Raw genomic sequence first — 26,677 nt, forward strand, 5'->3', positions numbered from 1 at the left:
CTCTTTGGTCCCTGTTTCCTTCCTTGCAAGTCAGCCACGCTCTCTTGAACTTCTAACACAGACTTTCACATGAGCGTCCAGCAAAATGAGGCAACCAGTGGTATGTTTTTCACTATATCCTCTGTGCTGACAGCTTGGAAAGGGGCCAACCTGGATCCGCCAGCAGCAGAGAAGTTGACACCCGCTATTGTCCTTGTGCAATTGGGCAGCCCACGCTCAGTCAGTGCTCTTTGGGGTCTAGTGAATGTGCAGCGGCTGGCAGTTGTAAATCTACACGCAGCTATTACACACAGGGAAAGAGGAGAGAACCAGCCCTTCTGAGAGCAAGGATGCTTCTGAAACAATCCTCATTTAGGGATGGGCTCAGCTCATGGACTTTGCATGCAAAAGGGACAGCGTCTCCAAATAGGGCTGCGAGAAACTCCTGCCGGAGTCCCCTTACTAGTCGGGGTAGATAATATTGAGCTTTCATTTTTTCACTTCCCACCCTTCGCCCCAAGGTCCCAGGGTGGGCTACAGCATTAAAAACAATTTAAAACAACTTGCAGCTATAAAACAGCCTCGGCCCAGTAGACCTGAAGGAGCGACTCCACCCCCATCGTTCTGCCCAGACACTGAGGTCCAGCTCTGAGGGCCTTCTGGCGGTTTCCTCACTGCGAGAAGCCAGGTTACAAGGAACCAGGCAGAGGGCCTTCTCGGTGGTGGCACCTGACCTGTGGAACGCCCCCCCCCCCAGATGTCAAGGAAATAAACAACTATCTAAAGACATCTGAAGGCAACCCTGTTTAGGGAAGCTTTTAATGTTTGATGCATTACTGTATTTTAATATTTTGTTGGAAGCCACCCAGGGTGGCTGGGGAGACCCGGCTAGATGGGCGAGGTATAAATAAATAAATAAATAAATAAATAAATAAATAAATAGATAGAGGTGGGTCCTAAAACCACACACCTCAGGTGTAAAAAGCCAGAGTAAGAAGACGCGTCATCAGCAACCTCCGCAGGATGCACAGTGAAGGTGCCATTCACTCCTCCATGAGGAGGGGGCTCTGCAGCTTGGAGGCCACCACAGAGAAGGCCCTCTCCCTCTAGGCCTCTGAAAGTGGAGGGACTACCAAGAGGGCCCCTCTCTGCCCATCACAGCATTCAGGAGGGTCTGTGGGGGAAGGTCTTTCAGGTATTTGGGGCCCTCTTTAAGCACCAATGTGAGCACCTTAAATTGCGTCCAGAAACAAAAGGGCAACCAGCGCAGCTCTTTTAAAACAGGGGTTGTGCGAGATCTAAATGGAACCTTGGATGGTAGTCGTACTGCTGCATTTTGGACCAATGTGAAGTGAATTGCAATAATCCATCTTAGAAGTCACCAGAGTGTGCTGTACAGTAGCCAGATGGACCAAAGGTCGGACTCAGAATAAGGAATCTTCCTATGATCTATGTTTCTATCTGAATCCTCCCACGCCCAGATTTTGGCGCTCTTTCCAAAGTGGAACAAAATGCCTTAATGATCTGCTACTGCTGCTCTTATTATTATTATCCCACCCCTTCCCCAAACTGGCAGGTTACATAAATTAAAATGACACATGTCAATTTTAAAAAGCTACAAATAAATAAATACCAAAGATAATCATTAGAAAGCAACTTAATAGAATTAAAATAATTATCTATCTATCTGGGCAGGTACATAGGAGGGAATACGGTCTTTCAGATAGCCTGACCTAAGCAATTTTAGGCCTTTGCCCAACTTCTGAATTTGTATAGGACACCAATTGCACCTGTGCCACAACCCTAGGGCTCTCTTTCCGTTTCTCTCTCCCTGCCCACCCAGGCACACTGAGGGCACACACAGCAAGACAGCGAACAGTGTTGTGCTACATGCACGACACCCACGTCAATATTCCTGACGAAAGAGGTTGCACCAGCTTGCAAGGACCAGTGGACTCCTTGGTAAAGCATCGCTGGAAAAGAAGAGGTCTAAAAGCATACTGACAATCCCCCCATAGAATCGCTGGAAGGTACCCCAGGGGTCATCTAGCCCAACCCCCTTTGCTGGAATTCTGGAATTTCAGCAGAAGAATCCCTGACGGGTGTCCCTCCAACCTCTGCTTATAAACCTCTGGTGAAAGAGAGTTTGCACCCCTTCCCAGGTCGATGGCTTCTTCTTTCTTCTTGTAATAAAGTAGAAGGATGGGAGGAAGCCTCCCAAGGGAGGAAACAGAACAGTCCAGATCAAGAATGGTCACTTTTCAGGAGGACTTAACCCTGTGAGGTATGTGAAGCCAAGAGGTGGTCTGGTGACTGACCACACCGGTGAATTTCACAGCTGAGCTGAGATTTGAACCCAGGGCTTCAGAAATAGCCTTCGTGCCCATTCCAGTGGGAGAGGAGAGGTGGTCTTGCAAATCTCCCCTGCAAGGGTTTAGACCAGCTCGTGCTTAGTAAGTTTGCAAAGCAGCTGGGGTCATGCAAGAGGCTGCGTCGTATAAGCTAGCAACTCAGGTTTTGCAAGGGCCGTTTTCGTTTGCCGGAAGAAGAGCCGAGCTAAGTGCTAGGAAAGTGGTACTTTTGCAAAGCTGATCCGAAATGAGCATTGCTTAGGAGACCTCGGATGAAGATGAAAGTGGTCTGTGCAAAAAGCAAAGCCAAGAGCCCCTGTTCTTAAGCTGTGGATCTCATGCACTCAATTCTCTCCTGAGAGACTCAGCAATGTTTTCCCTATTAATAACAAGGACATGGAGGAATCGAGAATTAAACTTCAGAGAAGAGTGATGAGGAAGATGAAAGGAAGCCAAGACCTGCAGAAGGAATTCGCTACAATTTTTCGCGCTAAAGCAATTATTTGCGTAGACCTGCAGGACGTCTGTTCTGAATCTGAAGATGAGTTTCTGAAAGCGAAAACCATGGGCAGAAAGCAAGAAAGCGGATTTGTCTCCTTGGCCAATGCAGGGGATAGCTGCAGAAAATATTCAGCTTAAAGACAGGGATTTAATTACAGTGGGGTTTGTGCCGAAAAATATTCCATTGGGCTGTAACTGTTATAAATTCTGGATGTGCAAGAAGCACTCTGAAATAAATATATATATATATAAAAATATATATCTAACAACTGCCTGCAAACCCTATTCAAACATTCCAACTTTTTCCTCCAAAGTTTCCCTTTTTTGGTATTTTTTTCTTAACTTAAAAGCAAAAATTATTAAAAATCATTCCAGTATTGTACGGATAAATTAATTGCTGCCTGCCCCCAAACTCACATACGCCAAACACAACTGCTTTAGCTTGTGTTTACCCCAACTTTTCCCAATTGAGAATTTCTTCTTTTTTTAAAAGAAAAAATAACAAGCAGAACATCTTTCAACAATTGAGTGGACCGTTTAGGTTCAAGGAGTAAAAGTAGTGCAGTTTGTTTTGACAAGGTTGCCATTAATAGAGTCGGTGAGTCGACTTGGAACATGCTCGTTCTGGAGTTAGTATGAGCACAAATATTGTCCGTATCCTTTTGCAATGATCGTATTACAATTAGGCAAAAGCATTTGCAGAAAGAAAGTGAGAAGAAGACAGGATCTCTGCCCTGAGCCAGAGAGAAGAGTCCCTACAGAGCTGTCTATTCCTTTCTGGGTTTTCTCATTTTACCTTCTGCCATGCTGCCCGTCAGAGGAGCCCCGCAATGCCCTTCCTTGGTCTCGCCTCCTGTCTCTGCCTGCTCCTGCTTCTGCAAAAGGAGCTCCTAGCTTAGCTCCCCTGCCTGGCGTCTGTCCACTTATATAGTCATCCGGAGAGCGCGCACACACACACCCCCCCAGGCAGGGTGTATGTCTGGCCGTGGCCAAACAAAAGTTGTGGCAGAGGAAGGAGGAGGGGGAGAAATGCAAACACATTTCCAGGGGAAATTAAAGGCTGCACTTGTTGAACTTGAGCATGAATGAGGGGGCTTTTCGGGGACCAAGTCAACTGTGGCACAGCTGGAGGAAGAGCCCCCTCTAGCCGGCTGATCAGCCACATGTTCTCCCTGGGGGGCAAGATGCCACCATTGCTGCCCCCACCTGAAAACTGGGGCTCTTTTGTGGCATTCACGGGGAGGGGTAGGTCTCTTTAAATGCTTTTTATTAGCTTTTCATTTCAAATACGCAAACACAAACAAAGTACACAAATATTTCATATCTTTTTACATCTATCTTTCTTTACGCTCCTTAGAGCAATTGACTTCCCTCCTTCCCTTCCGCAGGTTTTCTTATTCCAATCTCTAATCCTTAGTAATATCTAGACTGTGTCACAAGATTTATTTCAGCCCTGCTAACGTTTTCAAATTTCTGCAGTCCCCACTTATATAGTCCATGAATTTATTCCATTCTTTTTGATACTTTGTTTCCTCCCGATTACGAATCCTGTGGGTCAGTTTTGCTAATTCCGCATATTTGAGCATTTTCGTCTGCCACTCCTTCAAAGTTAGTAATTCCTGTGTTTTCCATTTTGGTCTATCAGGATTCTGGCAGCAGTTGTAGCATACATGAATAATCTTTGGTCCACCTTCTTAATATCCTCCCCTATCAAACCTAGCAAAAAAGGCTTCAGGCTTTTTTGGGAAAGTATATTTAAGCAACTTTTTAAATTCATTATAGATCAGTTCCCAATTTTTTTCCATTTTATCACATGTCCACCACATGTGGTAAAAATCACCATCCTTTTCTTTGCATTTCCAACAGATTTTACTACTCATCCTATACATTTTTGCTAGTTTGACAGGTGTTAAATACCAGCGATATATCATTTTCATTACATTCTCTTTTAGAGTAGTGCATGCAGTTGGAGGGTTAGGTCTCAATCCTCTTGAGAAACTGCAAGTAAGAGGCAACACGACTGAAGCTTATGAAATTATACCTGGAATTGAGAAAGCAGACGAAGAATTTTCCTTCTCTCCCAACTCTAGAACTCATAGACATCTATGAAGCTGAATCTTGGAAGTTTCAGAACAGAGAAATGAAAGTTGTTCTTCGCACAGGGCAGAATGAAACTGTGGAACTCACTGCTGCAAGAGGCAGAGATGGCCAACCTGGGTGGCTTTAAAAGAGGAGTAGGCAAATTCATGGAGGGGAAAGGGCTATTGGCAGTCAGGCTTGCAAGTAGTACATGTGGAAAGGATCCGGGGGTCTTAATAAACAACAAGCTGAACATGAGTCAAGATTGTGATGGTGATGATGATTATAATAATAATAATAATAATAATAATAATTTATTTTTTTATACCCTGCCCATCTGGCTGGGCTTCCCCAGCCACTCTGGGCAGCTACCAACAAAAGATTAAAAATACATTAAAACATCAGTCATTAAAAACTTCCCTATAATAGGGCTGCCTTCAGATGTATTCTAAATGTCAGATCGTTGTTTATTTATTTGACATCTGATGGGAGGGCGTTCCACAGGGCAGCAGCAAAAAAGCTAATGCTATTCTAGGCTACATCAACAGAAGTCTAGAGTCCAGATCAAGGGGAGTCATAATGCCACTCTATTCTGCTTTGGTCTGACCACACCTGGAATACTGTGTCCAGTTCTGGGCACCACAATTTAAGAAGGAAGTTGACAAACTGGAAGTTGTGCAGAGGAGGGCAACCAAGATGATTCAGGGTCTGGAAACCAAGCCTTGTGAGGAATGGTTGAGGGAGCTGGGTATGTTTACCCTGGAAAAGAGGCGACTGAGAGGAGATATGAGAGCCATCTTCAAATATCTCAAGGGCTGTCCCATGCTTGTTCTCTCCTGATCTGGAGGGTAGGACTCGAACCCCTGGCTTCATGTTACAAGAAAGGAGATTCTGACTCAACACCAGGAAGAACTTTTTGATAATAAGAGCTGTTTGACAGTGGAACCATCTCCCTTGGGAGGGTGAGGACTCTCCTTCCTTGGAGGTTTTTAAGCAGAGGTTGGAGGGTCATTTGTCATGGATGCATTGCAGGGGTTGGACTAGATGACCCTTGGGAACCCTATGACTGAACAATCATAAGGACACAAGAGACAGCGAATTCTATGACTGAACAATCATAAGGACACAAGAGGCAGCTTCTGGATGAGACCAATGTCTCATCGAGCCGAGCATCCTGTTCTGACTAGATGCCCCAAAGCGAGACCTGCAGGCAGGATTCGACCACAAGAGGCCTCTCCCCTACTGCAATTTCCAGCAACCAGGATCCAGAAGCATTGCTAGCTGTGTGGCAGCAGAGCAGAGCCATCACCGTGAATACCTGTTGAAAGCCCTCTCCTACTGCATGGATTTATAAAGCCATCGCTACCTCAAGTGGAAGGGAGTTCCATAGTTTAACTATGCAGTGGATGAAGAAGGACTTTTCCTCTGCCCTGCTTAATTCCATGGCTCGGATCTCTCCAAGGACCTTTCCCCTGCTTTCCTCGCCACATGACTGTCTCCTGTTAAAATATATATATATATATATTAAATTTTACAGTTACAGATAGGTAGCCGTGTTGGTCTGCCATAGTCAAAACAAAACAAATTCCTTCCAGTAGCACCTTAAAGACCAACTAAGTCAGTTCTTGGTATGAGCTTTCGTGTGCATGCACACTTCTTCAGATACACTGAAACAGAAGTCACCAGACCCTTCTATATAGTGAGAAGGTGGGGAGGGGTATTACTCAGAAGGGTGGTGGGAATGGGTGATTGGCAGATAGCTGTGATGAGCCTGTTGACGACTCTTAACGACTGCAATAGGTCTTACAGGAAAAAGCAAGGGGTGAAAAGGTGAAAAATGGCTTTGTCATGTATAATGAGATAAGAATCCAAGGTCTTTGTTCAGACCAGGTTTCTCCATGGTTTTAAGTTTGGTGATAAGTTGTAATTCAGCAGCTTCTCTTTCCAGTCTATTTCTGAAATTCCTTTGTAGTAAAACAGCTACTAAAGACCTTGGATTCTTATCTCATTATACATGACAAAGCCATTTTTCACCTTTTCACCCCTTGCTTTTTCCTGTAAGACCTATTGCAGTTGTTAAGAGTTGTCAGCAGGCTCATCACAGCTATCTGCCAATCACCCATTCCCACCACCCTTCTGAGTAATACCCCTCCCCACCTTCTCACTATATAGAAGGGTCTGGAAACTTCTGTTTCAGTGTATCTGAAGAAGTGTGCATGCACACGAAAGCTCATACCAAGAACTGACTTAGTTGGTCTTTAAGGTGCTACTGGAAGGAATTTGTTTTGTTTTAAATTTTACAGTTTTATATTCATCACAATGACATTTTCTCAGAGAAAAAGAAAAATGCAATTCCCATATCAGTGCCCACGACTTCCCTCAACTTCCTCTTCTGGTTCTTTACATAATCTACTGCTTATTTTCTTATACCGTAATATTGCATTCTTTAAATTGAATAGTGTTCTGCTCTTGTTATTTTCCAATTTTTACACCTTAATCTCTATGTTTGTTTTGTTAATTGTAAGTGTTTACTCAAACGCTGCTAGTGAGTCCACTTCTTTACAATGTTTCTGTAAGTATAACATACTAAATGGTTCCCAGTCTTTTTTTAAAGTCTCTGTTGCCTTTATCTCGAAGTTTCTTCTTGACTGTCTCAAGCTGTTTCTAGGTCAACATGTTTGACTTGACGGTTTGCTTAGACAATTGAGGATCTTTACAACTTTATAACATGCAGAGAATAATATGTGCTGAGAAACCAGAGAGAGAGGAGCGGAGGGAAGTCTGGAGGGTGTGAGGGTGGGTTTGTCTTTTTAGGGGAGGGGGAGGGGGGAAATGGGGAGAGGGAAAAATGAGGATGATGTATTTTTGATAAATTGTTACTTGTTGAAATTCCTAATAAAAAATATTTTTTTAAAAAAAAAAACACAACAGTTTGCTTAGACAACCAAGGAGTAAACTGGAGGGTGATGTGACTTGAAGAATCAGCAGCCGCTTCTGAGAAAAGCTGAGTCAAGAATTCTTCTTCATCTCAGCAGATGCTGTTTGCCTTCCTGTCGCCCCTGCAGTTTACCCTGCGGACATTAAAGCAGAAACACAGACTCATGCAGAGACCCCACGCTCAGGAACAGCCAGACTCTTTGGTAAATTTCTAGGGCTGATTCTGAAGTCTGGAGTGGGAGGAATCTTATTGAAGTGGGGTTTTGACCTACGCCTTATGAGGAACATTTGAGGGAGTTGGGGGGGAAAGCAATGACAAACCTGGACAGCATCTTAAAAAGCAGAGACATCACCTTGCCAACAAAGGTCCGTAGAGTTAAAGCTATGGTTTTCCCAGTAGTGATGTATGGAAGTGAGAGCTGGACCATAAAGAAGTCTGATCGCCGAAGAATGGATGCTTTTAAATTCTGGTGCTGGAGGAGACTCTTGAGAGTCCCATGGACTGCAAGAAGATCAAACCTCTCCATTCTTAAGGAAATCAGCCCTGAGTGCTCACTGGAAGGACAGATCGTGAAGCTGAGGCTCCAGTACTTTGGCCACCTCATGAGAAGAGAAGACTCCCTGGAAAAGACCCTGATGTTGGGAAAGATGGAGGGCACAAGGAGAAGGGAACAACAGAGGACGAGATGGTGGGACAGTGTTCTCGAAGCTGCCAGCATGAGTCTGACCAAACTGCGGGAGGCAATGGAAGACAGGAGTGTCTGGCGTGAATAACAATAAATTCAGAATTCAAAAATCAATTTGGGGGGAAACCCATCCAATAAACATTAGATGATCCCCAGGGCTAGCTGGCTAAATTAGTCCTACTTGGGCCAGCGAGGAGACCAGGGGAGAATTAGCTGTGGGATCCCAGAGCAGGTAATCTTCATAAAAAGGGGAGAGGGAGGGAAGGAAGGGAAATAAAAGATCAGGCTAAGTTCAAACTGAAAACCAGGTGGAATAGCTCTGTTTTACAGGCCCTGCGGAAGGAGGTTAAATCCTGCAGGGCCCTGGTCTCCTGGGACAGAGCATTCCACCAGGTCGGAGCCATCACTGAGAAGGCCCTGGCCCTGGTGGAGGATAATCTGACTTCCTTAGGGCCTGGGACCTCTAAACTAGGATTATTCATGGACCTTAAGGTCCTCTGTGGGGCAGACCAGGAGAGGCGGTCCCGTAAATAGTAAGAGCTGTTTGACAGTGGAATGGTCTCCTTCAGAAGGTAGTGGACTCTTCTTCTTTGGAGGTTTTTAAACAGAGGTCAGATGGCCATCTGCCAGGTATACTTCACTGTTATTCCTGCATTGCAGGGGGTTGGACTAGATGACCCTTGGTGTCCCTCCCAACTCACAGATTCCTCCAGTCCAAGGCTATCAATGGCTACTAAGCCATGATAGCTAAGCTCTGCCTCCACCATTGGAGCCATAATCCAAGTTGCTGGAAGCCACAGGAAGTGAGAATTGCTTTGGTCCTCAAATCCTGTTTGCAGGTTTCCTGCAAGCGCCTTGTCATTCCCTGTGTAGACAGGAGACAGGACTGGATGTGACATTGGCCTGATGCAGGAAGCTCTTCCCAGTCCTGTTGGAGATGGAACCTGGGGCCTCTTGCAGGTGAGGCGAGTTCTCAACCCTTGAGCCACAGCAACAAACCCCACCATTCCCAGTCAGGGGCTGTATGACGCTGGGCTGATGGGTGTGCAGCTGTGCTGGGAGGGGGAAATGGAAGCTGGACTCCAAAACATCTGGAGGGCCCTGGGTTTGGGAAAGCTGCCCTTGTATCTTCCAGCTGGACTTTTTGATTTCTGAGCAGATAGTCTCCTGAATCCTCCATTTTTGCTTTTATTTCTGTAATAAACGAAAACCTGCCCTTATTCCCTTATGGGGGACACAAGAGCCCGGATAGAGTCCTTAAGTGGGCTCCCTAGCGGTCAGGGAAAATAACAGAGGCCAACCAGAGAATATTGAGAAGCAAAGCAGCTAGCAAGCCTGATCTTTATTGATCTGTTGCAACAGGGTGCTCCCCTCACACGCAGGAAAAGGAGGAGGAACCCAGAACAAAGGTGTGTCCGCACTTATATAGACATTTTAAATTGCCCACCCAGACACATCATACCTACATCACAGAAAGGGCAGTCTACAACAGAAATCTGAGTGCCTTGTTTATCTCCTGTCTGGCAGGTTACTTGTTAATGCTCACTTGATTGGATACCCTGGGGAGCCTGGTCAATACTTAATTCCTGAGCCAGGTCACAGGCTCACCCTAGTCATACACAGACATACCCTCAAGACAGGATTTGTGAATGAAAAGGCAATGGGGAGGCTTTTTCATTTTCCTTGACCTTGCAGAGAAATCATTTGGTCAGTTTGGGTGTCAAAATGGTTCCAGGGCTGTCTTCCTGTGCTGCTTCAGACATGTGGTTTATATATTTATGTACGTGTTTGCTTGGTACATTTATTATATATATATATATATATAAGACCTTAAATTTTTGATTTCATTTCCCTAGGAAACTGGAGCTGCCCTTTGCAAAAGCTTGACCAGCAGCGCTGCGGCCCCCACCCCTTGCTGTGACTTGTCCCACAGAGAGCTTTCAGTCCCTGTGTGTCAACTGTGACTGCACCACATTCAAAGGCGGCTTCTGCTCCCACCAGTCTGGCACCACCTGAGCAAAGTATTGACATTTGCACAGATATGCCTCAGTGTCTGGCTGAATAGTGTTTGCATTGCTGGGAGCAGATATTGGCTCTGGCACTCACAGAGGGTGTGGGGACCTCACCACCACCCCACTGAATCATCCTGTGCCCCACAGGGTGTCCTGTCTAGTTTCTTACCCCAACAGCTCAGGCACCATGTGCCTCTTGCTTAATCCATGCATATGTTAAAAAAATCAGGTTCCCACCAAATTTGACTTTCTTTGGTACTGATCGCCCTCTCAGTTCTTGTGAGAAGAATCTTATTTTCTAGTCTGACTTTAGATCTAACCTCTTTATGTTCCAATCAGGTAGTATGGATTTATAGCAGCAAGTTACTCCTTGACTCTTTGTTTTGTTGTGAAACACTTTGACTACTTAATAAAGTCCTTTTAAAAAATAGATCAGAGCATCTGCATGGACGAAATCCACAAAAACAAAAGCATCCATGCGCACACTACAAAAATCTATAGGGAAAAGGTTTTAGCCACGGCTGACGCTGGCAGCCAAGCTTGTTTTGGTCCCTGCCTTGTAGAACAAGCAGGCGAATGTGCCGCTGGCTTGCCGACGTGTTTTCCTCTCCAGGAGCAGCGTGAACCGGCCCCTCAGCCATGAGATCAGCCAGCAGGCAGCGCTGGCCAAATGTGAAGTGAGCAAAACAGAATGCCTTCATCCCTGCAAAGGATGCAAAAGCCAGGCTGAGCTCTGGCTCTGAAAGGCTCTTTCGTTGCCCCACGCTGAATGCTGAATTAAGGAACGGCCGGATGCATGTTGACACACATGGACACCCACCCACAGGCAGACCCCTCAGGCTCCGAAGAGTAGCTGCCTCCCTTCCTTGGGTTGTCTGTCTTCTCCGCAGTGGGCCTTGACTGATCATGACCTGTTACGGCTTCAGGGAGGGTAACGGGTCTTGGCTGTCACCGACAGCTGTCTTCTGCTGGTTTTGGAGTGACACAGCCTTCCCACCGCTTGGCAGGAGAATATTGGCAGCCACCTCCCTCCTCCTGCCTGGAATAGCAGAATAACCTTGCCCAGAATCAGAAAAAAGGTTTATTTGAAGGGGCTTCCAGATTCCAGAACAGCAATATCATTTGTCAGGGCAAAAAAACAACACCCTGATTTTCACATATACGCTCATAGGGTCTGAACGGGCAGTGATGGACCAGGAATGAGACCTTGGGGTCATAGCAGACAGCCCTTTTCCTACCTAAGGAGTTCTTTCCACAAGGGCCAACATTGATGCCCAAATCCAGCATCGCCTGAGCTCTGCAAGTGTGGCTTTCCCCCAATTGAAGTTCAGAGTGTTTGAGGACCAGGACATTCGCAGGGAAACCAAAATGCTCGTTTACAAAGCTATTGTACTACCAACCTTAGTGTATTCTTGTGAAACATGGATCACTTATAAATGCCATCTCCAACTCCTTGAAAGATTCCATCAACGGTGTCTCCAAAAAATTTTACACATCACTTGGGAAGACAGGCGAACTAAGATCAGTGTACTGGAAGAAGCAAAGATCACTAGTGTTGAAGCAAAGATTCTTCAACATCAACTTCGTTGGACTGGTCATGTTGTGTGGATGCCTGATTATCATCTTCCAAAACAATTACTCTATTCCGAACTTAAAAATGGAAAGAGCAGCCTTTACCAAAGGTGTCATGGGGTTTGAAGACACTCGAACTCTGATCCAGTAGGCTCTGCTTATGTTCCTATGAAAGGGCATCTGGACTCGAGAAGCCTAACATGCTGGCGCTACAGCATGGCACCCCGGCACCTCCCGGGCTCTGCCTGCTCCTTATTCTTATTGGGGCTCAAGGGGGACAACTCCACAACACCTGGGCTTTCCACAAAGACCATTACACTGGCTCAGGTGAGAACAGCAACGGAAAGAGATTCCTTTGCCGACAGATACATTTTCCTCTGTGGGGCTACTAGCTTGACCCCAGGAGGGAAGTAAAGCTTCCTGGTTTCGGGAAGGGCCCTAACTCAGCATCTGCCTTGCATGCAGAAGGCTGCGGGTTCAATCCCCTCTGAAATATCCTGGTAGGGCTGGAAGAGACTCCTGCCTGACACCCCGGAGAGCCAAACCCAATCAGCATAGGCAATATTTACCTAGATCTGACTCAGTCTAAGGCATCTTCCTCCGTTCTTCTGTCCACCCAGTCATAGGCGCATTTGGCTGCCCTCCCTCGCAGGGACATTGTTCATTGTAAATATCAGACACCCGCCCCCCACCCTTGTTTTATGCACAAAAAGAGCCAATACATGGAAAACAGATGTGGCCGACGGTGACCCTGTCAGGTCTCGGCTCAGAACCAGGAAAGTAAACGCCTCTTGCTTGCCAGGATGTGCCTTGGGGAAATGGGTGTTAAGGGGAGATTTGCAGAGGGATTTATTTTGGCAGGAGTCCTTTTTTTCCTGGAGGCCAAAACAGAGGCGTGGTCTGCAAGGGACCCCAGGTCCTCCTTTCAAGTCTCTCATAACTTCCGTAGGATGTCACACAACAGTGAGCGAGGAGGAGGAGGAGGAGGAAGAGGAGGAAGAGGAGGAGAATCTTGCTGCAAATCCCTCTTTGTTCTGCTGCTGTTGACTTTGGACAGAGCTCAGCATCACTTCCGTCTTCTGCTGAGCCCACCACCTGCTTGGGTTGCTGTTCCAAGAGACTGGCACTAGACTGGCTTCCCAGGCTCAGCTCAAGATCTGCACGTGCGGTCAGGATGATGCCCTGAGGCCCTCCCAGTTCTTGGGGTCCTGTACAGTGGTAGCGCTGGTTGTGAACGGGATCCGGTCCGGAGGCCCGTTCGCAACATGAAAAGAGCGCAACCCGCAGCGGAGCGTCTGCGCGCGCACGGGTTGCGATTCGCTGCTTCTGTGCATGCACGTGACGTCATTCTGCACATGTGGCGAAACCCAGAAGTAACCCTTTCCGGTACTTCCGGGTTGCTGCAGGACGTAACCTGAAAGAACATGAAGCGGACGTAACATGAGGTATGACTGTACTTAGTGGTGGTTACAATCTAATAGAAGTGGCTGCTGATTTGGTCAGACAAGTTTCTTTGTAAGAAAATGAGTTTATTTTTATTTTTTAATAGATTTTTATTAAGATTTTAAAACTTACATGAATAAAAAAATAGTAAAAAAAACATCCAATTAAACAAAAAAGAAAACAAAACAATACATAAAAACAAGTCACATCAAAGAAAAAAATAAAAAGGAAAACAGACAAAAAAAGGGGGGGAAAGGCATACAATAAAAAAAAGAACAAATCAAACCTTTACATAACTTTCTTTCTTTAGCTTATTTCCTTGACTTCCTCACACCTCCCCTCTTTGTATTCTAGTTCAGATAGATATTTCAGCAAATCCTTCATCTTTGTTTTTATCCTAATAATTTATCTTAATATACTGTAATTTTACATTCTCTTCTTTCATGAGTTTACCTGGCCACTCAAGTAGCCTCATCAGCATCCCCAAAGAGGGAGCCAGGTTGCCAGAGCTACAGCTAAGGCATGAAGCCCTTCAGGCTAATGGGTGGGATTTTCCTCCACCCCCCTCACCCAGCTGCTAGGTAGGAGATGAAGAGCCAAAGTTTGAGGGGGGGGGGTGAGCTGGAAGCAGGAGACACAGAGGCCTGCTTGTTCTGTGCTGAATCCAAAGCTGTGGCGAATGGAGATGTACGATCAGTTGGGGTGTTAATGTTGTGAGCCCCCCCCCCCCCAAGATTGTTTATAAGTGCAAATAAGCCCATATAATCCTAAAGACACCACAGTCTATGCTGACCTTCATTCCAAGGAAACCGAACCTGCGTGCCTGGAACCCCCAGTCTCTCACCGCTTGCAGATTGTGATGGTGTCGTGTAGCAATGAAATATGAACCAGCATTCACCAAAAAGTTGAATACCAAGAATTGTTGGCTAAACAGAGCCAATTTTTTATTAAAAAAAATCAAACTAGATGTGTTAATTAGCTTATGAATGAATGTCAGGATATTTTTGTATCAAGAAAAAAGCTGGAATTCTTGGTGTGCTTTTTTCTTGATATATTTAATAACAGGAACTCCAACTTATTTAACGTTAGTATCCGGATATATTTTGTGTCATCTAAGACTATTTCCTTTTTTTTTTTTAATAAATATTTATTAAAGTTTTTAAATATAAATGCACAAATAATAAACAGTCTTACTTCTATCACAGACATAATTTCATCACTTCTTTGGGCTCCCTCACGTCTCCCGCTCCCATTTACATCGTTAAAAGTTTTTTCCAAACAAATTATCAACTTGTTTACAATCTCATGTCCACTCATTCAAATATAATCTAGCACTTCTTCCAAAAAATTTTATATTTTCTTTAGTCTCACTTATCATCAAATTTCATATCTAATTTAGTGGTGGCCAGTTTTTTATAATCTAGCATCCTTCTTAGCATTCAACCAAATTACAATGTTTTTGTAGATACTTCTTGAATTTCTCCCAGTCTTCCTCCATCTTCTCTTCTCCCAGGTCACGGATTCTGCCAGTCATCTCGGCCAGTTGCATATAGTCCATCAGTTGCATCTGCCACTCTTCCAGTGTGGGTAGATCTTGAGTTTTCCAGTTTTTTGCGATGAGTATCCTTGCTGCCGTTGTTGCATACATGAAGAATGTTCGGTCCTTCTTTAACACCTTCTGGCCGACAATACCCAGAAGGAAGGCCTCTGGTTTCTTAGTAAAGGTATACTTAAATACCTTTTTCAGCTCATTATATATCATTTCCCAGAAGACCTTCACCTTAGGGCATGTCCACCAGAGGTGAAAGAATGTTCCTTCGTTTTCTTTACATTTCCAACATTTATTATCAGACGAATGGTATATTTTGGCAAGTTTAACTGGGGTCATGTACCATCTATATATCATTTTCATTACATTTTCCTTCAGAGCATTACATGCGGTGAAGTTCAGCCCAGTGGTCCACAACCTTTCCCAGTCCTCAAACATAATGTTATGCCCAATGTCCTGTGCCCATTTTATCATAGCCGATTTAACCATTTCGTCTTGTGTATTCCATTTTAACAGCAAGTTATACATTCTAGATAATACCTTAGTCTTTGGTTCTAACAATTCAGTTTCTAACTTCGATTTCTCCACCTGGAACCCTAACTTTTTATCATTTTTAAAAACTTCTTTAATCTGAGCATAGTGTAACCAGTCTCGCACCTTATCCTTCATTTTCTCTAAACTCTGCAATTTCCAATTGTCTCCATCTTTTTCTAATATTTCCCAATATTTTGGCCATTTAGCCTCCATATTGGGTCTTTTTAGGGCCTTAGCCTCCAGAGGTGAGAGCCACCTTGGAGTTTTATTTTCCAGTAAGTCTTTGTATTTTGTCCAGACATTAAACACTGCTTTCCTGACAATATGGTTCTTAAAGGCCTTATTGATCTTAACTTTATCATACCATAAGTATGCATGCCAACCAAAAGCATTGTTAAAACCTTCCAAGTCCAACACGTCAGTGTCTTCGAGAAGTAGCCAGTCTTTTAGCCAGCAAAAAGCTGCGGCTTCATAGTACAACTTTAAGTCTGGCAGGGCAAAGCCCCCTCTTTCTTTCGCATCTGTTAATATCTTAAACTTAATTCTGGGCTTTTTGCCCTGCCAGACAAATCTGGATATATCTTTCTGCCACTTCCGGAAGCACTCCGTTTTGTCCACAATCTGTAATGTTTGAAACAAAAACAACATTTTTGGCAATACATTCATCTTGATAGCAGCAATTCGGCCTAACAAAGAAAGCTTCAATTTTGTCCAACTATCCAAGTCTCTCTTAATTTCAGACCAGCATTTTTCATAATTATCCTTAAATAGACTCAGGTTTTTTGCTGTTATGTTTACCCCTAGGTATTTTACTTTTTTAACCATAGTTAGTTCTGTTTCTCTCTGAAACCTTTCCGACTCTATATCTGTCAAATTTTTTCCCAACACTTTAGTTTTCTGTTTATTTAATTTAAATCCTGCCACCCGACCAAAATCCTGTATCAGTTGTAATACTCTTTTCGTACTAGATTCTGGCTCCTGCAGAGTCAAAACTAGGTCATCTGCAAAAGCTTTCAATTTATATTGTTTCGCTCCGACCTGAATCCCTTCCACCAACCGGTCCCCTCTGATCAAGTTCAAGAGCACCTCCAGAACCGAAATAAATAACAAAGGGGAAATCGGGCAGCCTTGTCGTGTTCCTTTTTCAATTTTGAACTCTTCTGTGACCACATTGTTAACTATTAGTTTAGCCTTTTGTTCTGAATATATTGCGTCAATCCCATTCTCAAACCCCCGTCCCACTCCCATTTCATTCAAATTTCCCTTCATAAATTTCCAAGAGATATTGTCAAAGGCCTTCTCCGCGTCTATAAAAATTAACACTGCTTTTGTATTTATATCTGTTTGCAAAAGTTCCAAAACGTCAATAATGTTCCTAGTATTTGCAAACATATGTCTGCCTGGGAGAAAGCCTGCCTGGTCTTTATGAATTACTTCATTAAGAACTCTTTTAAATCTACTTGCCAAAATGTCTGCAAATATTTTGTAATCCACATTCAGAAGGGAGATGGGACGGTAGTTTTTAAGTTGTGTCTTTTCAGCTTCAGATTTTGGTATCAATGTGATAAAAGCTTCCTTCCACGATTCCGGCGCCTTCTTCCCTTCCATAATTTCATTACAGACCTCCATCAATGGTTGGATCAGATAGTCTTTTAATGTCTTATAATACTTGGAGGTCAGACCGTCTGGCCCTGGAGATTTGCCCAATTGCATGTTCTGGATAGCTTGTTCAATCTCTTGCTGTGTTATTTTGTTGTTCAGGATTAATCTGTTTTTTTGTGACAACTTTGTTAGTCCATTTCTTTCCAAAAATTGTTTAATCTCAACCTCATCTTGCGGCCCTTGAGTGTATAATTTTTTAAAGTATCTCTGGAAGCACTTTCTAATTTCCATGGGGTTCTGGATATTTCTTCCTTCAATTTCTAGGTTTGTAACTGTATTTAGTTTCTGTGGATTTGATCTTAATTTCTTCTCCAATTCTTTGATTTTCTGCAAAATCTTATCCTTCCTTTCATTTTGTGTTCTTTTCTTTACAGTGTTCTGTTGTATCAAGAACCCCCTCATCACAGCTTTGCTTGCGTCCCAGATAGTTCTTTTTTCCACCGTAGTGTTCATATTTATTTCAAAATAATCCTTCAGAGTTTTTTGGGCCTTCTTGACAATCTCCTGATCTCTAAACAAGCTATCATTCATCTTCCATCTAAAGGAGCCGGTTGGCAAAAGTGTCATATCCATCTTCAGTGCATTATGGTCGGAGCAGGTCTTTGGGCAGATTTCCACTTTTCTGACCTTGGGTGCCAGACCTCTAGATATCCATATTTGGTCGATTCTTGTCCAAGTCAGTTGGGCTTCAGAGAAAAATGTTCCCTCTCTTCCCAGGGGGTTCTTAGTTCTCCAAATGTCAATCCAGTCCATATTGTCAGCCATTTCAAAAAATGTCTTTGGCAGTCTGCCGTCTTTTGTAACATTTTGATTTTGTGACTTATCCATGTTTGTCGATACGACCCCATTCATATCTCCCATCATAATGATGTTGTTGTAGTCCAGATAGTCCAGCATAATCTCATGCAACTTCTTGTAAAATTCCGATTTCCCGTCATTTGGTGCATAAATTCCTAATATCAAAATCTTTTCTCCTTGATGTTGTATCTCAATTCCTAATATTCTTCCATGTTCGTCTTTGAATAAGAATTTAGGTGACAGGCTCTCTTTTGCATATATCACCACTCCTCGCTTCTTTACTCTGTCCGAAGATATAAATTCTTGACCAAGTCTTTTGTTTATTAACACCTTTCTATGGAGCCTAGTCACATGTGTTTCTTGTAAGCAGATAATATCCAATTGTTCTTTTTTTAATATATGAAAAATTTTCCTCCTTTTTTCCGGGATGTTGCAGCCATTAATGTTCCAGCTCAAAAGTTGCAGAGACATCCTGAATAAATCTGGTTATTTTTCAAGGGGTGGTATCTTATTCAGAGGATCTTCAGGGTCCAAGGGTGCAGGTACCTCTGGTGTTTCAGGCCCTGGAAGTTGGTCAATTCCTTTGTGAAGGTCCTCTCCGTATACGTTCAGAAATTTATCTCTATCTTCCAATGTTCTGATTTTGATCTTCTTCCCTCTAAAAGTAAAAGATAGTCCTTGAGGAAATTCCCACCTAAAGATGATTGAATTCTTCCTTAGTAGTCTTGTCAACTCCAAATAGTTAGATCTAAGATCTAGCAGTTGTTTAGGAATATCCTTGTAGATCTCAATTCTTTTGTCCAAAATGTCCAGTGACTTTCCGTAGTGTAGGCCCAAAATCTTATCCCTTTCCTCCTTTGACCTCAGTATTATCAAACAGTCTCTGGGCTTCTCTTTCTTTAGAAGTCTTCCGAGCCTAAAAGCCGAAACAATTTTAAAGTCCTTTTCCTCTAAACTCCAAAATTTGGAAAATTCTTTAGTCAAAAACTCAGCTAGGTTGCCTTCTTCCACTTCTGGTATTGCTCTTATCCTTAAATTGCTCTCCCTGTTCCGCAGTTCAAGCATGGACAAATAGGTCTGATGTTCACCTACTTGTTTGCAGAGTGGTCTTACCTCTTGTTCTAAATTTTCAAGTTTTTGGCTGGTATCTTCAGCCAATTTCCGATTTTCCCCTGCAGCCTCCTTCAATTCTGCGATCGCTTGAGTATTCTGTGCAACTTGTCCAGATAATTTATTTAAACATTCTGTGTTCTGCTCAATTTTATATGTTTGCTCATCGGCTTTCTTGTCCAAAGATTCTACTTTCTTATCCAAAGATTCTAATTTTTCAAAAATTTTCTCTAAAATAGCAGTGCTTGCCCCTGAGGCCATATCTTCCAGTTGTAATTCCTCAGTTTCTCCCTCCCCTGCCCGAGGCAGAGAAACAGCTTCCACCTCAGAAGGCAAAGTAGGCACAGATGATCTACGTGCCTGTGAGGCTGCGGTTAAAGTTGTCAAAGTTGTTTGTTTAGTTCTTCCTCTCCTTCTTGTACCACTCATTCCAAAGTTATCTAAAAGTCAAGGTCAAGCTGAGTTGTTCCCATGAGAAAGCCACGGCCCAGATGGTAACAGTCAGCAGAGGGCCGGGAAAAGGAAAGTAAAATAAAAGTCACTGTTATAAGTCCCAAATCCTCTAGGGGGAGTTTAAAATATTTCAGGAAAGAGATCAATTTCAATTAAAATAAAGTCAGATTTCTAAGTCCAAGAACCCTCAATAAAAAGATTTTTCAGCAGAGTTGGAGTTTAGAACAGCAACAGTGTTTCTGATGGTGCAAGCTGGTAATCCAAATGCCTTAAAGTAGCAAGTTCAAACTCTCTCAGATTGTTTCAAAGTTCAGATTCAAAGTATCCAAACTGCAAGCTGCAAGCTGACAGCTCAGTTTCTCAGGCAGCTCCAGCGCCTGGGGTTTTTAGTTAGAATGTAGCTCCAAAGGGAGAAAGATATCCCCGTATGATTAAAATTCATAAAAGTCCAACACATAAAGTTATTGTTCCACTTAGAATAAAGTTCAATGGGTGCTCAGATCAAATAGTTTAAAAGATCTCTCTTTGCCTCCACTCCTCCAGCTCTTTGCGTTCAAGTTCAATGGGAGCGGAAGACGGACTTCCTGTTTTTCGTCACTCCGCTTTCAGCCAAATTTGATATTTTAAAGTCCCAAATTGCATACAGTCAGTTATTTACTCACGGGTTGTTGTTTTCAAAGCATAAATTTCAGGAAGAAAGGTCAGCGCTCACTGGCAACGGCTACGCGGCTTCACTCCGCCGATTGCGGAACGACCCACAGCGCCGCAGCCTCCTCCGCGATCCGGAGCCCCTTACGGGGTTCCTTCAACGTTTCAGTGGCCGCTGCTGGCGCCCGCCGGGTCCCGGGACCGCAGGCTTCTGCTGCCTGCGGTTTTCCGTTTTGGGTCTCCGCTGCGCCGTAGCGGACGACCCTTCTCGAGCGGAGCTTCCCTTCCCCGTTAGGAAAGGGCAGCCATTACCCTTCGCGCCGCCTCCGGAAGTCTCCCATCTAAGACTATTTCCTGCAAATGTTTCCCTACGCCACTACGGGTGTTAATAAGAGAATCTCAGCAATGATCATTAATCTGATACTTAAAAATGGTGAAACGCGCCTAAACATAATTTAAGCCCTAGTGATCACTGACTGTGCTTTTTTGCACCTCATTGCTATTCAACTCCCACCTTACACTTCTCTTTTATATACCTGCCAATGAAGATTTCACTTCATGCATCTGACTAAGTGGGATTGAGTTCCTGAAACCTCATGCTATAATAAACGTGTTAGCCTTTAAGCTGGGATAAGTATCCTTTGACTGTTTCGGCACGCACGAGACGCACTTCCAAATACACACCCAGAGGCAGCTGCTCCCAATCTGCAACGCATTGCTTCCCATACATGTCTGCAATGGACTCCCATCCAAGAAGCGGCAAACCTTAGAATCATAGAATCCTAGAGTTGGAAGAGACCACAAGGGCCATCGAGTCCAACCACCCCCTGCCAAGCAGGAAACACCATCAGAGCACTCCTGACATATGGTTGTCAAGCCTCTGCTTAAAGACCTCCAAAGAAGGAGACTCCACCACACTCCTTGGCAGCAAATTCCACTGTCAAACAGCTCTTACTGTCAGGAAGTTCTTCCTAATGTTTAGGTGGAATCTTCTTTCTTGTATTTTGGAACCATTGCTCCGTGTCTGCTTCTCTGGAGCAGCAGAAAACAACCTTTCTCCCTCCTCTATGTGACATCCTTTTATATATTTGAACATGGCTATCATATCACCCCTTAACCTCCTCTTCTCCAGGCTAAACATGCCCAGCTCCCTTAGCCGTTCCTCATAAGGTTTCGTTTCCAGGCCTTTGACCATTTTGGTTGCCCTCCTCTGGACACGTTCCAGTTTGTCAGTGTCCTTCTTGAACTGTGGTGCCCAGAACTGGACACAGTACTCCAGGTGAGGTCTGACCAGAGCAGAATACAGTGGCACTATTACTTCCCTTGATCTAGATGCTATACTCCTATTGATGCAGCCCAGAATTGCATTGGCTTTTTTAGCTGCCGCGTCACACTGTTGGCTCATGTCAAGTTTGTGGTCAACCAAGACTCCTAGATCCTTTTCACATGTACTGCTCTCAAGCCAGGTGTCACCCATCTTGTATTTGTGCCTCTCATTTTTTTTGCCCAAGTGCAATACTTTACATTTCTCCCTGTTAAAATTCATCTTGTTTGTTTTGGCCCAGTTCTCTAATCTGTCAAGGTCGTTTTGAAGTGTGATCCTGTCCTCTGGGGTGTTAGCCACCCCTCCCAGTTTGGTGTCATCTGCAAATTTGATCAGGATGCCCTTGAGCCCATCATCCAAGTCGTTGATAAAGATGTTGAATAAGACCGGGCCCAAGACAGAACCCTGTGGCACCCCACTAATCACTCTTCTTGTCCTAGAATGTCCTAGAATGGTACAGTTGGAAGGGACCCCCAAAGCTCATCTAGTCCAATGCAGAAATCACAGCTCAAGCATCTCTGACAGATGGCCATCCAACATCTGCTTAAAAATCTCCAGTGAAGTCTGCCCCACTGCTGAACAGTTCCTGCCCTCAAAAAGCTCTTCCTAATGTTCAGCCGGAATCTCCATTCTTTGCATTTGAATTTATTGGTTTGAAACCTTGCTGGAGGAGCAGAAAACTTTTGCTCCAATTTCTCTTCATATCTTGGAAGATGGATCTCAGGTGACACCTCAGTCTGCTCTTCTCCAGGCTGAACATACCTAACTTCCTCAACAATATAAAAAAATTCCTTCCAGTAGCACCTTAAAGACCAACTGAGTTAGTTCTAGGTATGAGCTTTCGTGTGCATGCACACTTCTTCAGATACACTGAAACAGAAGTCACCGGACCTTTCTATATAGTGAGAAGGTGGGGAGGGGTATTACTCAGAAGGGTGGTGGGAATGGGTGATTGGCAGATAGCTGTGATGAGCCTGTTGACGACTCTTAACGACTGCAATAGGTCTAACAGGAAAAAGCAAGGGGTGAGAAGGTGAAAAATGGCTTTGTCATGTATAATGAGATAAGAATCCAATGTCTTTGTTCAAACCAGGTCTCTCCATAGTTTTAAGTTTGGTGATAAGTTGCAATTCCATTTTTCACCTTCTCACCCCTTGCTTTTTCCTGTTAGACCTATTGCAGTCGTTAAGAGTCGTCAACAGGCTCATCGCAGCTATCTGCCAATCACCCATTCCCACCACCCTTCTGAGTAATACCCCTCCCCACCTTCTCACTATATAGAAAGGTCCGGTGACTTCTGTTTCAGTGTATCTGAAGAAGTGTGCATGCACACGAAAGCTCATACCTAGAACTAACTCAGTTGGTCTTTAAGGTGCTACTGGAAGGATTTTTTTTATTTTGTTTTGACCATGGCAGACCAACACGGCTACCTATCTGTTCCTCAACAATAGCTGCATTCCGCTCACACCAGACTCATGAGGCTTGCTCTGCACACCCACACATCTCTTCATCCTGCCTGGCCGCAAGAAAAAAGCACAATCACATTATTCACTGGAGGGTGTAACCTGGCGAGAGCGGATGTGGTCTTGGGAAAGTCCCAAGGGCTGATCCTGAGGCCACGTGGCTCCAAATCCCCGGGGAATGCTGCTTTGCAATCTCACCAGAAAGCCCTCGAGGCACCTTCCAGATCCAAAAAAACAGCATGCTTCTTCGGCGATGACTCGTAGCCGAATAAGATTGTCTTCCATAAACACGGTTTTAACAATGAGTCCGTAAGTGACTGTGGAGGCCAATTCTGGATCCACACGTCCTTCCACAATGGGGACATTGGTTTCCAGGCGGGAGTTGATCACGGTGTGGATTTGCCAAGCGTGCCTTCCTCTTGGCACGTTTCTCCCTTGCGTCCTGAGTTCGAGTGTCTTCAAAGCCCACGACACCTTTGGTAAAGGCTGTTCTCCAACTGGAGCGCTCGCAGGCCAGTGTTTCCCAATTGCCAGTGTTTATACTACATTTTTAAAGATTTGCCTTGAGACAGTCTTTCAACCTCTTTTGTTGACCACCAGCATTACGCTTTCCATTTTGAAGTTCAGAATAGAGTCGTTGCTTTGGAAGATGATTATCAGGCATCCACACAGCATGACCAGTCCAACGAAGTTGATGTTGAAGAATCATTGCTTCAACAATGGTGATCTTTGCTTCTTCCATTACACTGGCATTAGTTTGCCTATCTTGCTAAGTGATGTGTAAAAATTTTCGGATGCACAACATGCATCGTAACATAATGATCCAAACCCCCAAATTTATGACACAAGCATAAATTTGACGGCAAATGTTTCCGAAGACTTCACCATGGCGATTTTGATCTCCATAGCAACATAACATGACAAGGATTAACACGGATTATCAAGTGAATGCAAACCTGAGTGCGAATTGCTGTAATGATGTTCTTAATGGGTCTCCTAGGAGGGGAGACGGGAGCCATTGAGTGCTGCTCTGGTTTCAGACTTTAGGTTTGGGGATATGAACTAAAGCAACATGCATGTAAAACGATGTGCGGAAATAGGGAAAAGAAACTTGACTGATGCCAAGATCTTCAGTATCACAAGCCTGTCTCTACTCTCCTTTTCCTCTGGAGAAATCAGGTCTTAGCTGTGTTGAGAGTATTTATTGCCTTGTATAGTGACGTTTTTCTGCATATCACATCCAGAACTTTCTGGGCAAGAGTCTTGTGGGGTAAATTCCCCTTGGGGTTCAAGTACAGAGGCTCACACCGTATTCCCAACTGGTTAGACATCATTCAGTGATGCTTCACCAGTCCAAAGAGTCTGCAAGAGCTTTTAACATCAGGAAAGACACAATACGGCAGAAGATATATCATAATAGCTGTTCATCCTCTAACCAAATACCTTCTGACACCTCAGCACTCAACCATCGCTCATCCAACCTTAAAAACACTTAAGCTGTATTTCTCTTATATAATGCTTTTTTGTATTGTCACTAATTTATAATTTTGTGTGTGCGCGCGCGCTGGTTGGAGAACTGCACTGCAAAGTTCAGAGAAGTGCAAATTTCAAAGCACAGCTGTGTTCCGCTTTGCAAATTGGTTCAAGCAATGCAAACTAGACACAAAGCTGGATTTCTCCGCCACCCCTAGCCATGCATCTGGTCGGGCTGCTGTGGACTCAGGCAGCGAGGAAAGCGGTGGGTTACAAACATAAGTGGGTGCGTAAGTATGCCTGGCTTGAAGTCAAACTTCAAGGCCAGCCAGGATGCCTGGATTGCTTTTGACCCCCGAGAAGCAACACTCGGCAACGGCAGTGATGCCTCTGGCACTCGACCAAGCCAGCCGGGGCACCGCAAGCCACTTGTCAATGAGCAGGAGCCTTGGGGATGTAAACGGCTTGGATGCGTGTCCAGGCTGCATGCAAGGGGGCTGGCAGAAAACCCAAATTTATGACGGCAGATGGAGAGGAGGCGGAAATCAGAGCACAACGGACACACGCCTGCTTTGTCCCAGTGTCTCCTGAAGATTAAATAGATCAAACTGATTTCATTTCAGCTGTTTGGTTGCTGTTGCCAACACAGCTCAGGATAAAGAAAGAACAAAACATTGGCAACTGGAAAGAGCTGTTTGCTTTGCATTCGAACTCCTCTGGTCTTAAAAATGTGACACTTGGCTGAGATAGAGATGTGTAGCTCTGAAAGGAGGGGAAAGGGAGGGAAAACTCTTAACAGAGGCATTTCTGTTGGTGTTTAACAGCAGGGATCCATGAATCAGTCTTGGCTTTCCACCTTTTCTCCCCTTCCCAATCTTCAGTTCAGTTCTTGCACATCTTTATCTTTTTGCAATTTTTCATCAGCATATTAAAGTGCATTCCTGCTATAATACAAATACATTTTGCAAGCACTAGCCCCTATCATAATTCAGTTGGCATGCTATTTTAATGTACATATTCCCCTAATATACTCATTTTTGAGTATGTTCTTTGGCTTGAAAACTGCAAACATGTTTATCTGTTTTCTTTGTAACGCAAACAACCCTATTAAAAACTAATTTTTAAAAAGAAAGAAAACCGCACTGCAGCATTCAGAGAAGTGCAGATTTGGAAACACGGCTGTGTTTGCATATTGTTTTGGGAACGGCGGATTAGGTGATTTTACATGAAAATGAATTTCACACTGAATTTGGAAGGCAGGAGTCATTTTGAATTGAGATGGACTGAAATGTGACTTTGGCATGACTTCACCCGATTTTTGGTGTGATGGGGCCAAATTCACAAACTACACTAATATATACATGTGCCCGCTAGTAAACAAGAATAAATGAAAACATCTCAGTAAGCATATGGTAAGATTAAACAGGCCCCAGGTAATTCATAATAATGTATAACAATAAAGATACAAAACATAATTCCAAAAAGAGCACAAAAACCCTTCAGATTAAGTCTTGACCACCATCAAAAGCTCCTATCCCACCCCATCAGTCTCTAGCCAGAACAGCTGTCCTCTGTAGCACTAAGATACATTTACAGCGAGCATGCGTGAATTTGCACATTATCTGCCTTTGAGACTACAGTGGTGCCCCGCAAGACGAATGCTTCGCAAGACGAAAAACCCGCTAGACGAAAGGGTTTTCCATTTTTCGATGGGCTTCGCAAGACGAATTTCCCTATGGGCTTGCTTCGCAAGACGAAAACGTCTTGCGAGTCTTGCGATTTTTTTCGCTTCCCCCTTTTTCTAAGCCGCTAAGCCGCTAAGAGCCTTTTAGCTGCTAAGCCTTTAATAGCCGCTAAGCCGCTAAGAGTGCTGTCAGGGGTTCAGGGAGAGAGGCGCAGATGAGGGAGGAGACAGAGAGCGAGGGGGAAGGATTCCAGGGTGACGAGGAAGAGGACGACAATGACCCAAGATTGTCCATGAGTCCGTCCAGTGAATCGGAGGACTCCCAAAAGGGAGCCCCTCTGGTCAAGCCAAGGGGAGCTAGAGGGGGAAGCAGTCAGGAGCAGGGAAACGAAAGGGGAACCCCCAGTGGGAGTTGGAGA

General features: G+C 44.1%; 1 protein-coding gene across 1 annotated transcript in view; it reads right to left on the bottom strand.

The window, feature by feature from the left end:
* The window catches only part of TGM2 (transglutaminase 2), a 54,895-nt gene extending 51,096 nt beyond the window's left edge, over positions 1–3,799 (bottom strand). Inside the window, exon 1 of the mRNA XM_081867701.1 lies at positions 3,628–3,799. Coding sequence (XP_081723827.1) covers positions 3,628–3,637 — 10 coding nt within the window. The 5' untranslated portion in view covers positions 3,638–3,799. The remainder of the gene's footprint in view (positions 1–3,627) is intronic.
* Between the last annotated feature and the right edge of the window lie 22,878 nt (positions 3,800–26,677).

The sequence above is a fragment of the Podarcis erhardii genome (genome assembly GCF_964252035.2).
Source record: "Podarcis erhardii genome assembly, chromosome: 6".
In the NCBI taxonomy this organism is placed as follows: Eukaryota; Metazoa; Chordata; class Lepidosauria; order Squamata; family Lacertidae; genus Podarcis; species Podarcis erhardii.